General features: G+C 34.6%; 1 protein-coding gene across 4 annotated transcripts in view; it reads left to right on the top strand.

Moving 5' to 3' along the window:
* The window catches only part of RASAL2 (RAS protein activator like 2), a 396,573-nt gene that overhangs the window by 122,526 nt on the left and 260,247 nt on the right, over positions 1-13,800 (top strand). Inside the window, exon 1 of one of the 4 annotated variants that reach the window (XM_043484887.1) lies at positions 8,931-10,826. The exons of 2 other annotated variants lie outside the window; for them this stretch is intronic. In XM_043484887.1, coding sequence (XP_043340822.1) covers positions 10,226-10,826 — 601 coding nt within the window. In that variant the 5' untranslated portion in view covers positions 8,931-10,225. Of the gene's footprint in view, positions 1-8,930; positions 10,827-13,800 lie in introns of those variants that run through there. One more of the 4 variants, XM_043484889.1, reaches the window with a different exon arrangement.

Below are 13,800 nucleotides of genomic sequence, written 5' to 3'. Positions count from 1 at the left end.
AGAAACAGAGAGTCACTTGGTTCAAGAAAGAGAATTCCCTGGTTACTGTCTTCTCTCCCCTGTCCTTCTCCCTCATCAAATGTGTTTTAATGTGATCTTCTTAGTATGAGAGAAAATGTTAAACTCATTATCACTGACCCTTGTTACTACTATCCTTAAGTCAGGTGTTTTTATTTTAGGTCTTTCTCAGATTTTATTAATTAATTCAACAAATATTTATTGAGTTCCTATCATATGTCAAGTACTGAGGACTCTATAGACAATAAAACAGGCATGGGAATTATAGTTTTGAGGGTGAAACAATCACTGATTAATAATCTCACAAGGAAATGTCCAAAAATAGCTATAACTGTAATAGGGAGATGCTTGGGACTGTAAAAGCCTATAAAAAGAGATTTGACCTAGTCAGGGAAGTCAGGAAAGGCTGTCTCAGGAAGTAGTAACACTTGAACTGAAACCTGAATCATGAACAGGCAGTTGATGAAGGGAGAAAAATCCTTCCATGTAGAGAAAGCATTGTGGGCAAAAGCCATGCAGTGGGAAGGAGAGTGTTAGTATGAAGGACTGAAAGGATGCAAGGGTGGCTGAAGGGATGGCATAGGTAGGAACCAGGCTGTGTTGAGGAATTTTGGTTTGTTTTGTGTTAGTTTTGTAGAGTAGTGGGAAGCAATTGAAAAGTAGTATGCAGTAAACTTGTATTTGGAAAAGATTATTCTCACTGTAGTAGGAATAATGATTTAAGGGGACCATAGTAGATGTAGGTAGATAAATTTAGGAGGCTAGTATAATCAAGGTGAGAAATGATAGTAGATTAATTTAGAGGAAATGGTGAGAAGTAGATTGAATATACTTAGGGAAGATCAGCGAGGTTCATGGATTTGATATTGAATGGTAAGAGAGGGAGATAACTAAGATTTGGGATTTGTACAGTGGAGTGGATGTTATTTCTATTAGAATTAGCAACACTAGAATGAGAACAGATTTTAAAGGAAAGATCATGGGTTAGGTTTTATACATTTTCAATTTGAGAGGCCACAAAACATCTAATTGAATATATGAATATGTTGGTCAAAGGAGATGAGATCTGAACTGGAGGTATAAGTTGCTGTGGTAACTGTGAATGATGATATGCATGGTGAGAGTATGGTGATGGGGTGCCTGGGACCCAGTTTGATGAACTGCTAACATTTAGAGACTAGATAGAGAAGAATGAACCTCACAGGAGACAGAGAAGGTGTGATCAGAGATGTTTAGAGGAAAACCAGAAGTTTTTATTTTTTAAAAGACTTTAATGATAGAATTAGAAGTTGTCTGTGTTTTGGTTTTTATTTTAAAACATTTCATTAAATAAATTCTGACAGTTGTCTATTAAGAATAATCTTTATTTAGCTCCTCTAGACATGTCTTTCTTAAAGGAGAAGCAGTTGTGTACATGTCAGGTGTGTCTTTGAGTTCTCTTACTTAGAAAGGAGGTAGTTTTTGCCACAGGAAGTGTTTCATCGGGAAGCAGATGTGCTCCAGTGATAGGAGATGGGAAGAGGATGTTTTGTTATTAATTACTTAGCTTTGAGTAAACAAAGACTTTGTATTTTTGAAAGATGTCTTCTTCTGGTTTATAGAAATTAATCCTATTTTTAAAGCTTTTCATTAGTTGATCTAAGAGGTATGTACTCTGTTGTTCCAGTAACAGAACTCCTGAACTCTTTGTTAATTGTATTATGTCATATCTTTATTACATAAGAGCATGTGGGATTTATAGGATAGAATTTCGGTATAGAAAAGGTGTGTCTTAAAAGATAGAAAGTGGTGACAGACTAGTATTTGTAAACTGAGAAAACTCAAGTTTTGCCTTTTCATCTCTGCATGCTTCCCTTAGTTGAAAGAAATCTGAAAAGCCATTTTAATGAGAAACTGATATCCTACTTTAATCTTTAAAAAATGAATTTAGCATTTAAACTAGATAACAATAAAATATCTGGACTCAGTGTCACAATTATGCCCCGTAAGCCTAAATTTCTCAACTGTATTCTGTGAATCATAGTTGGAAAATGCTAATTTAAAGAGGTTATATAGAATCCTGAATTAGGAATTAGGATACCTGGGCGTTCTTTTTGTTTGTTTGTTTTGCTGTTGACTAAGTAGTCATGGACAAGTTCTTTTCTCTGGCCTCATTTGATTATATGTAAGTGTTGGTTAAGTTAATCTGTGATGTCTTGTTTAGTTCTCTGTTCTCTAATTCTGATTCTGTGGGTTGATATTAAAGGTTTCCATTTTTGCTCTGGGTAGATTTAAAAAATAAACTTATTTAAACTTTGTGCATTCAAAAGGAATAAAAATATACAGTCATTATAAAATTTCATATATTATAGAAATTAATAATATAAAAACAAAAATCTATTAGCAACAAAAATAATAAATTTTACTATTTTTTATAAGAAAATATTTAAAAGAAATAGGAACAGAATTTCTCTCTAAGCAAATTCCATCATATGTATACTGACATATTAATGATAATCTTCAGTAAAAGTGGGATCATGATCTACTTTTTATAGTATATATTGCTTTTCTACCTTATCCCTTAGACTTTTTACCACCTAAATTTCTGTTTTAAGTTTTTTCCTCTTACTGTGATTATAGTATATACTCACAGTTAAAAAATAAAACCATAAAGATCTAAGGTGATATCTCATTACACTCCCTACAGGCAATCACTCTTTAAAAATGTGTGTTTTTCTAGCACATTTAAATATATGTGGTTGTTTTTGCATGGTATGTACCGTGATTTATTTGGGCATCCTCCTGTAGATGGTCATTTGCATCTCCCTCCCTTGCTTCCTTCCATTTAAAAAAAAAATGCCACAGTTCTTAAAATGCAGAAGATTGCTGAATTTTTGATTGTGCTTTATTTATATGCTGTAGATAGTCTTTGCTGTCTCCAAGGAAGAGGTTTGGCTAGGATTTCTGTATCTTTAATTCTCTGCGCACTACCATGAGCAAAGTCACTATGTGATGTACATACTCAATCTCACAGAATATTTCAAGCAAATATTCTCACTTTATCCTCAAATCCCAATATGATTTTTTTATTTTGAAGAACTTGACTGAATCTCATGGGAGCCTTGAGAATTCCTTTAGTCCTTTTATTTAAAAATCCGTCTACAGTTTGTTAGTCACAATTTGTCCCGTGAATCAGTAGCATACGATCACTTACAGCTTGTTAGAAATGTAGAATTTCAGGCTCTCACCCATGTGTACTAAAGCAAAATCTACATTTTGATTCAATCTCCTGGTGATTCATTCACACCCTACAGCATGAGAAGCATTGGTCTCGAAGCAGATCTGTTGCATTATCTTTGTGCTTGGTCCTTTGTGCCCACATCATGAGTTTGATCCTTTGGTTGTTATTGTTCTGGTCTTTCTGAGGAGAAGGAAAATAAAAAAGTGAAAAGTTTTAACTAAAGAGTGGAATATACTAAGTTCAAGGACTATTTCAAACCCTGTGCATTTATTGTGCCTTCCAATGGTAAGGTCTCCTGTTGATATTTTTACCTGTTTTTTTTTTTTTTTTTTAATACCATATCAGTATTATGGAAAAGAGAAGATATAGTCAGTTCTACTATCATGCTTTATTTTTGATGTTTGAAAAAGAGAATTATTATTATTTTATGTTTCAGATGTTTTTCAAAAAAATTTTTAATTGAAATGTATTTTATGTCATGATTGTTTTAAAAATTAGGATGTGTATCATGTGATGGATAGTAGGGAACAATTGGAGCATTATATGAATTTTGTGTTTGCTTATGTGCCGTTTGTTGAGAAATGTTAGCTGCATATCAAAAACTGTATCCAGGTAAAGCATGATACTGTTGGAAATATTGAAGGGCATAAAATTGACCAGCTACCAGCCACCTCAATTCCCCACACTTGTTAGGAGCCACATCCATCCACTTAAGTATTAACAGCTGTCATTTAGATTTCGGATAACCCTCCTTCCATCATGTCACAAAAACGAAAAAGCTGCAACCCTTCTGATGCCCACTTCTACAGGCAAACTTCAGGGGTTTTTTTGAAGCAACATGATGTATTTATTTTAGTATTTAGGCTTTTCTTAACCATTTAACATGTGCAAAATGGCCTACAGTTTTTATTAGCTTTTCTTTTTTTATGTGTCATTGTTTCTAAATGTTTCTTCCCAAACCCACCTTCCTCAAAAGCCTTGAAATTTTATTGTGCAATTTTTAGAAATGTATGTCGCATGACATAGTAGAATTGAGTATAACAGTAGCATCTGGGAAGAAATTGGGTCTATCCTTTGTGCCTTCAGTTCAGTTCAGTTCAGTCGCTCCGACTCTTTGCGACCCCATGAATCGCAGCACGCCAGGCCTCCTTGTCCATCACCAACTCCCGGAGTTTATTCAAACTCATGTCCATCTAGTCGGTGATGCCATCCAGCCATCTCATCCTCTCTCGTCCCCTTCTCCTCCTGCCCCCAACCCCTCCCAGCATCAGGGTCTTTTCCAATGAGTCAATTCTTCGCATGAGATGGCCAAAGTATTGGAGTTTCAGCTTCAGCATCAGTCCTTCCAATGAACACCCAGGACTGATCTCCTTTAGGATGGACTGATTGGATCTCTTTGCAGTCCAAGGGACTCTCAAGAGTCTTCTCCAACAGCACAATTCTAAAGCATCAATTTTTTGGCGCTCAGCTTTCTTCACAGTCCAACTCTCACATCCATGCATGACCACTGGAAAAACCATAGCCTTGACTAGACGGACCTTTGTTGGCAAAGTAATGTCTCTGCTTTTTAATATGCTATCTAGGTTGGTCATAACTTTTCTTCCAAGGAGTAAACATCTTGTAATTTCATGGCTGCAGTCACCATCTGCAGTGATTTTGGAGCCCCAAAAAATAGTCTGCCACTGTTTCCCCATCTATTTCCCAGACATGGTTAAACATTTCCTTGCATCACACTTGCCGAGCATTCCGTAGACTGCCTTTGCTACTCTCATCCTTCCTGGTGAGCTGGCAGTTTCAGGAGGGCAGGGGCAGTTTGTGTTTTGTTCTTGTTTGTTCCTCTAGTCTTAGTTCAGAGCCTGATATGTGGCAGGTGCTCAATAGCCATTTTAAAAATGGCTCCATACCAATAAACTAGAGTGATTCTTAAAGCTGTGCTTTAAATATTACACATTATGTATTAAGGAAATGAATAATAATTAGCTGATACTTGAGGTGGCAGTAATGTTCTTGTTAAGACACTTGAATCAGCAGCCAGTTTTTATATTAGGATTCATAATGAATGTGGTAGTTCAGTGGTAGTAGTGTCATTGTTTCTAATTAAAAAATTATAAAACTTGGAATATTTTCTTAAAAATTATAAATTTGTTGTATGCATTTGATAAAATTTAGAAAATGCAGGGTGTCAAGTGATTGTCTTAAATTCAGGTGAAAGACAAAACTTGGAGAAATAACTAACAAATGATATTACGCTATCATAATGATAGAAGGTAATTTGAAGCATTTGCCAAATCTGACTTTAGCCAACTCTAAGAGAGGTGAACTTCTTCATTTCTTTGATTATTCCTACTTAGAGACTGTCACTTCCTCACTCTGTATTTCTTTTGCTTTCTAATTTTGCTTGAATCTTTTTCTGTGCTGTTTGATATTTTCCACTTCCATATTCCTTTAAATAGGGAAGTTTATGGCAAGAAGAATTGTAGTAGCTCCTTGAAAGAATTGGGTTGATGAGTTTAGAAGCTAGTGTAATTATTTTTACCTTACCTATTCAGTGTGTAAAAGTATTTTCTCATTTAACACCAAGTCTCTGAATTTTACAGTGTTAATTATGGGACTTAAGTTCTACTCCTATAGTACAACTTTTTCTCAAAATCGTAGTTTTAATTTTTACTGAGGTGTTTCAATAGAGTGATCTTGATTAACTTCCCTCTCACGAAACCTGTGAAACTAGATATTTTCTTATTAGTATTACTCAAAAGATGCTCTGAAATAGGGACCATTACAGTACTAATAATAAAATATCTGTTACAGACCCAAAGGAAGTAGTTTTGAAATTAAAAAAATTTACTTGTGTAATGTCTTATTTTGAAGTAATTTCAAGCCTATAGAATATTTGCAAGCATACCAGAAACTCCTGTGTACCCTTTGTGTGGCTATGTGCACATGTGTGTGTGTGTGTGTGTGCACATGCACAAGTGCTCAGCCATGTCCAGCTCTTTGTGACCGCACTGACTGTAGCCCACCAGGCTCCTCTGTCCATGGAATTTTGCAGGCAGGAATACTGGAGTGGGTTGCCGTTTCCTTCTCTAGGAGATCTTCCTGACTCAGGAATCAAACCTGTGTCTCCTGCATTTCAGGCAGATTCTTTACCACTAAGCCACCAGGGACCCTTTACCTAGATTCAGTAATTATGTACAGTTTGCCCTGTTTGTTTGGTCATATTTTATATACCTTTATATGCGTAGTTTTTCCCTGAGTTATTTGAGGGTGAATTGGAAACATCATGCCTCTAGGATCTCTAAATACTTCAGTGGGAATTTCCTAAGAATAATAACATTCTCTTTCATAGTGAAATGAGAAATCTTAATGTTAATATGATTCTATTATCTAATCCATAGTCCATATTCAGATTTTGTCAGTTATCCCAATAATGTTTTTTATAGCTTTTCTCCCCATTTTAGGATCAGATCCAAAATTATGCATTACTTTTCATTATTTCTCCTTAGTCTCCTTTGAATTACAACAGTTCTATAGCTTTTCTCTGATTTTCCTGACTTTGACACTTTTGAAGCAAAGGGTATAGTTACTTTGTAGATCTTTAATTCAAGGTTCTCTGATGCTGCTTGTGATTAGATTTAGGTTGTTTATTTATTTTTTTTACAGGAATAAATCACAAGCTATTCTTTCACAGTTCAGCATGTCTGGAGGTGTATAGTGTTGGTTTGTTCTAGTATTGGTATGTCTGTATGTATGTATTTATTCATCCATATTCATTCATTATCTTCAATGCATTTACTCCTTTTCTCAACTTTCTCAAGAAAGTGCTTTCAGGATTGCTAACCCATTATATTAGATAAGTAAACCTACTAACTGTAGTTAATTTGCAGTTCTTTAAAGGTAAAACTTAATTATGGGAAAGTGCATAAATCTTGAGAACAATTGGATGAGTCTTGACAAATATACCCATATTCACATGTATATCAAGATTAAGAAAATTTCCTTAACCCTAGAAATTTTCCTGGTGCCCTTTTCTTATTAATAATGCTTTCCACCACTCACAACTGCTTTCTTGATTTTTTTCCCCCTGTTAAAAATTAGTTTAGCCTATTTTAGAACTCTGTAGAAATGAAATCATACAGTATGTGCTCTTTTGTGTCTAGTTTCTTTTGTTGGCATAATATCTGTGGTTTTCATTCACATTGTTTTGTTATTAGTAGTTTATTCTTTTTATAGCTGAGTTGTATACAACTGTATGAAACCATCATAGTTTGTTTATCTAGTCTACTGTGATAGACATTTGGGTTGTTTTCAGTTTATGGGTATCTTAAATAAAGCTGCTGTGAACATGAAGTACAAGTTTGTGTATTTTCATTTCTCTTGAGTAAATGCTTATGAGTGGAACTGATTTGCATTGGATAAATGTATGTTTATCTTGTAAAAATAAAATTGTCAAATTTGTTCCATGGCAGTTGTATCATTTCATGACTTCATGACTGATTATGAGATTTCTGGTTGCTCCACATCCTCACCACAGCATATGGTGTTATTAGCCGTTTAAGTGTTAGCTATTTTAGTGAGTGATATCTCATTATTGGCTTTAATTTGCATTTCTCTCAGTCCTAATGATGTTGAGTACATTTCCCACTATGCTTATTGACCATTCATATAACTTTCTTCGTGAAGGGGCTGTTCAACTCTCTTTTCCTATTTTTAAAAATTGTGTTTTCTTTTATTAATAAGCTATAGGAGTTGTTTATATTTTGTGGTACAAATGGTAAGATGTTTGTATTGTGAATATGTTCTCCCATTTTGTAGCTTGCTTATTGATTTAATGTCTTCTAGACATATTAAGGTTGTAATTTTTATGAATTCATAGTTATTAATGTTTTTCCTATCATGGTTACTACTTTTTATAAAATTTATTTTATTTTAGTTTTGGCTGCAGTAGGCCTTCGTTGCTGCGTCTGGGCTTTCAGCTGTGGCAAGCAGGGGCTATTCTTTGTTGTGGTGTGTGGGCTTCCTTTTGCCATGGCTTCTTTTGTCGCAGAGGGCAGGCTGTAGGTGCAGGCTCTGCAGGTGTGGTTCACGGGCTCCAGAACGCAGGTTCAGTAGTTGTGGTGCTTGCACTTAGTTGCCTTGCGGCCTGTGGAATCTTCCCAGATCAGGGATCCAACTAGGGTCCCCTGTACTCGCTGGTGGATTCCTAAGCACTGGACCACCAGGGAAGTCTGGTTATGACTTTGTTTTATCCCAAGAAAGTTTTGCCTATCCTCAGTTCACAAAAGTATTCTCTTGTGATTTCCTTTATAAACTTCATCAGTTTATATTTTACATTTAGGTTTATTTTCCATCACAGATTAGTTTTGGTGGATTGTGTGATGTGTCATAAGTAGGGATTAGAACTTAATGTTTATTGTTTTTGTCTTTTTTGCAGATTCACATTTCTTCTTTTTTTTTTTTCAGATTCACATTTCTAAGTGTCTTTTTTAAGCCAAGAGAAAATTTTATGATTGTAATATACTCTAATTTGATTTATTATACTTTTGGGAAAGCTGAGTACTTCAGCACTTCCTTAGTACAGAAATGTGTAAATTTAGAGACTACATAAACAAATGAAGATGAGATCATTATTTTATGATAATGGAAATAACTAGAACATTTTAATGTGTTTCAAAGAATAGGTATGTTACTGACTTTACTGTTTGGCAATAATAAGAAAGAGACTTAGTTAAGAACTGTTTTTTCATTGTACTTATTCTACAAATGGATGGTTTTTTAGTTTTCCACATGAAATCATCATTTTTTTATGCAGCTTGCAAAGTGATCTGATTGCCATGTTTTATCTCTTTTATTGATGGTCTTAAGTCTGTCAGGCTTTCCATTTGAAACCCCTACTTTCAGGAGTTTATGAGCTGACAGTTGAAAAAAAAATTAACCAGCAAAAAACTTGGCATTCATGATCTTAGTTCAATATAAGGTACTTTGCTTTAATAAAATTTTAAGTAGTCACTCTCCTTTTTTTTCGTTTTTTGTTTTTTTAGGTTGCAAATGGCATAAAGAGGAATAAAGGAATTTTTTTGGTTAAATAGATAGGGAATATTTTTCCAGACAACTTATCCCAATTAGATTTATAAAGCAAACTTTTCCCTTTTAGAAATCATTTAAGTATGTACTTTCCTGTGTTCCAGTTCCCACAAGATGTTGCCTTAAGATTTTCCTTTTCCTTTGCTTGCTCATAGCAAGTATCCACTATCCCTTTTCTTTTTTTCTGTCCACTTGTGCTTTTAAAATTCTCCCTAGTATGTTTACATTAAAAATGGCTTTATATTTTGGCATTCTTTTGTCCTTTTTCCCTCATCTTTGTAGTGCCTCTTGCACAAAACTTTACCTATTGGTTGTAAAACAGTATTAACTTTGAGAGAAGCTGTGGTGTAAATAGCAAGAATTTTCTTGAAATGCCAACTTTAAAACCTATTCTGAAGAGCTGTCACTTAGAGAGCCGGCTTTTAGGCAAGTTTTTTCTTCTTCTTCTGGAAAGTGTGCAAGTCGGCTTGAGTACTTTCACAATCTGTTTTTAACCCAATATCATTCCCATAGTGAACACTCAACTGCTATTGGTCCCCAAAGGTGTCTGTGGGGACTTTTTGTCACTTTTATTTCACTTCTCATTTTTTTTAAAAAACCATTTCCTGAAAACTCAGTGCAGACATGTAGCCTACTGCAGGAAGTGAGATGATCTTCTTTTGCTGTATTCTGAAGATAATTTGCTTCAGACAGGAGATTTTTGGGTGCTTGCTGAAATTTTGGAGATCTGGGAAAATGGGGGTAAAAACATGACACCAGTTGTTAAGCAGCAACATCTGCTGTGGTTCAAAGCCACACAGAGAAAGCTGCTTAAGCAGCTGAGTGTTTTGGACTGCACGGACAAGTGTGGTTCGACTGCAAAGACTGCAGAGCGAAAAATTTAAAGTTTCAAGAAGTTGTTAAAAAATGGAGTCGTGGAAGATGAGCATCTTTAAGAGACAAACATCACCGTGTCCTCCAAGCTATCGAAGATCTTTTTCAGAACCTGCTTATGCACACTCAGAGATAGGAACAAGCTTAAAGAGTTATACATGGCGTGGTCCAGTGAAAAGCAAGAGGAAGAAAAATGAACAGGCTGTTTCCAGTCTAGGAAAGCCACTGGGTGCTTATCGGTGGCAAACACACCCCAGCTTAAGGTTGAAAGGGGGCAAAAGGGAGCAATTGGAAAATAATAAAGGAGACTTGGATGAACCACAACAACAAGCGGTCCTGCCAAAGATGGTTGGGGATAATATTTCTTCCTCTGGCAACAAAGTCCTTGGAACATCAATGGAGAAGCAGAACCTGGTAAACACTCGGTCACTTCGGGTTCCATTCAGCAGATCTCTTTCAGAGCCAGAACCCCGCTCCAGTGTCAGATTTGTTAGACGGTGGCCGACTTCAGTGGGGTCAGTGGAGTCTGAGCAGCAGGGATATTTCATCCGTGGCATTTTCTCTACTCTTTCCAATGGCTTCTCCAGGATGCTGAGTCTAAAAGGAGAGTCAACCAATGAGCCAGTAAGAGAAGGTATATTGTGATGAATAAGGGGGAAGAGGGATTTTAATTATTTGTGTTTTATAATGAATAAAACATCCTATTTGCTCATTATAAAATAATTTACTTAATCAGTGCAATTTTTAAAAAGTATTAAACTCAATGAATGATAGTAATTAATAGTAAAAAATTGATTTAGAAGAAATTTTTTTATTATGTTATACTCTGAACTCTTCATTTTGGGGCCTGTGTAAAATTATATGGTTTGTTTTGTTTTTTACCCTTTTTAATCCCATTGATCTACTTTTGTACAGTAAATGCAGTTTAGAGGGAGAAATTATCAAATCTTCTCCTCCTGACAAAGTTGAGAGTTAAAAGAGAATTCCTTCTATTATCTCTTCATAAAAATTGACAAATGTTATTAGAGCTATTTAGAGCTGGATTGTATTGATAGCTTTTAATAGGTGGGACTTCTGATCTGCTCATGTCTTGATAATACACAATTTGAAAATGGAAGGAAAAGATGCAAATCTTTAATATTTAGCTTACAAAATAGAATTTTGTGTTTGCTTCATTTCAGGTAACAGAATCATCAACATTTATAATAAACTCAGGATTTGTTTCTATTTTAAAATGTTTTATATTGATGATAGTATTTTAAGCTACCAAAAGAAACCTTAAATTTTTATCTGATTGCTTTGGATGTGATTGAGCTTATCTGATGAACTACTTCAATTATGAGTTAAGACTTGTGTTTGATTTTTTTGTTGTTTTTGAAAACCTTAACACTGATAATATTTCTATTGAGTTGAGGTCATTTTTGGATATGGCTTTATCTTATCTTTGATTATGAGACTGACCACATCAGCAGAAGGTTGAATTCTTTCTAAAATTGTGGAAATTGTTGAATAATTTTCATACTAGAATACAGTTTAATTTCTTTAAAAATAATGTCAGTGAAAAATTGAGTAATTTTCCAAGTATATTTGTGCCAAAAATTCAGTATGTCTCCTAAACCTTGTTTTCCCTTTAGATTTTCCTTTGCCCAGTGAGTGTTAATTATACTATTAAGGAAATATATTTTCTTCTTACTCTTGGTTTATAGATAATTACTGAAAGTAAAGTCTTTCTTGATGTGCCTCTATTAACATCCTGTTAAAATATTTTAGAGACTAAATTATTGCATTTCCTTGGATACTAGTATGTCTATTCCTTGTCAGGTGATCATAGGATGATCTAAGTAAAGGAGCATCAAAGGGTAAGAGTTTAAGAGAAATTCTTAGAATTAATGCCTCCCAGTGGTTAACATGCATACATTTGATAAAAGAAATCTATAGGGTTTTTTTTTTGTTTTTTGTTTTTTGATATTTGTATTTATGATCCTTTTTGGACTTTTGTAGTTAACTTTCAGTTTTTAGCAACTTCACCAACCTGTTGGCAGCCCACTTATATATGAGATCATCTGAGAATGTTTCCTAGCTTTTTACACATTTATGGTCTACTTAAAGTGATATAAGTATTTTATATTTATTACTTCATAATATGTTATACATTCTAATCATATAATAATTATGCAAATAGAGACATATTTGGAGTGAAAGGTACTATGCTAAGGGATTTCAGGTCCTAGAAGTAAAGCACAGTACATAGTGTTCCTACCTGTCAGATCAGCAGTTTCTATTTAGCAGTTGCTATGTATGGTATTTCTTGAGTGCTTCACAGGTGGAGAGTCACACTCTTAAAACAGAAGGATACTGTTTAATGCCAAAACTGGAGCTAATTCTTGTGTGTTGTTTAGTCCCTTATTTGTGTCCCACTCTTGCGACCCCATGGACTGTAGCCTGCCAGGTTCCTCTGTCCATGGGATTTCCCAGGCAAGAATACTGGAGTGGGTTGCCATCTCCTTCTCCAGGGGATCGAACCCGCTTCTCCTTCATTAGCAGGCTCGTTGCCAGATGGATTCTTTACTACTGAGCCACCTGGGTAGAGATTTCTTTTTCTCTTTGGTCTATAGCTTCTACCCAGCCTAGAGTCTACCAAGTGGTTTTCTAAACTTCTGCAGTTGTGAACCTTTCTTCATTTCTCATTCTCCACAGGGGAAAGAATACAGTTGGCCCAGGAGATCTGAATTCTACTTCTATCTTATGCCAGTTTGCATTCGTGAAATTTAATCTCTGAATTTCTCTTCACACTTTTGTGGATTAGTAATTTCTTCCTTACAAAGTGAAATTTGAAAATATTATGTAAATTATAGTTTACGTAGTATTTGTTCACAAATGCTGTGTGAGTAGAACTTGTTCTTATCAGAGTTGCTGTTACTGTATTGTGGTAAGGTGTGGGATTATTAGAATATAGACCTCTTTCAGAAAATCAATATATTTTAAAATTTGAAACCCACTAGTGTTTGTTACTTTTCTTGTTCCATATGAACTGCAATATATGAGAGGCATTAAATAGTATAGCATGTATTTATAGCATTTAAAGTAGTGTTTGGCACATAGCAGTGGTTTAGTAATTAATATATATATATTTACATTGTGTTTTCACTTTTTGCAGTCAAAATGTTTTTTCCATTTTTATTGAAGTGTAGTTGATTTACTATATTCAGTATATATTTGACATTATTTCTATTAAGAAAGTGAAAATATGGGAATAGATAATAATTTTTAAAAAATAATAAAGAGAAAGAGGATACCCAATTATTGAATTCATTATGATTACAAAATGTAAATAAATTATAATGTTCTCTTCTTAAATTCTGTGAGCCTGAACTTTTTCTGAGCATTTGCATGTTCTGAGCATAAACAGGTAATAATTCCTTGTATCTAATAATATATCTAATAATAGCTAAATACAGTAATTTTATGCTTAAAGCAATGAAATATACCATGCATGCATGTGTACTAAGTTGCTTCAGTCATGTCTGACTGGTTGTGATGCTATGGGCTGTAGCCTGCCAGGCTCCCCTGTCCATGGGATTCTCCAGGCAAGAATACTGGAGTGGAGT

This window comes from Cervus canadensis, chromosome 13 (assembly GCF_019320065.1).
Source record: "Cervus canadensis isolate Bull #8, Minnesota chromosome 13, ASM1932006v1, whole genome shotgun sequence".
Classification (NCBI taxonomy): domain Eukaryota; kingdom Metazoa; phylum Chordata; class Mammalia; order Artiodactyla; family Cervidae; genus Cervus; species Cervus canadensis.
Note: the sequence above shows the minus strand (reverse complement) of the source record. Positions and strands in the feature narration are given on the sequence as shown.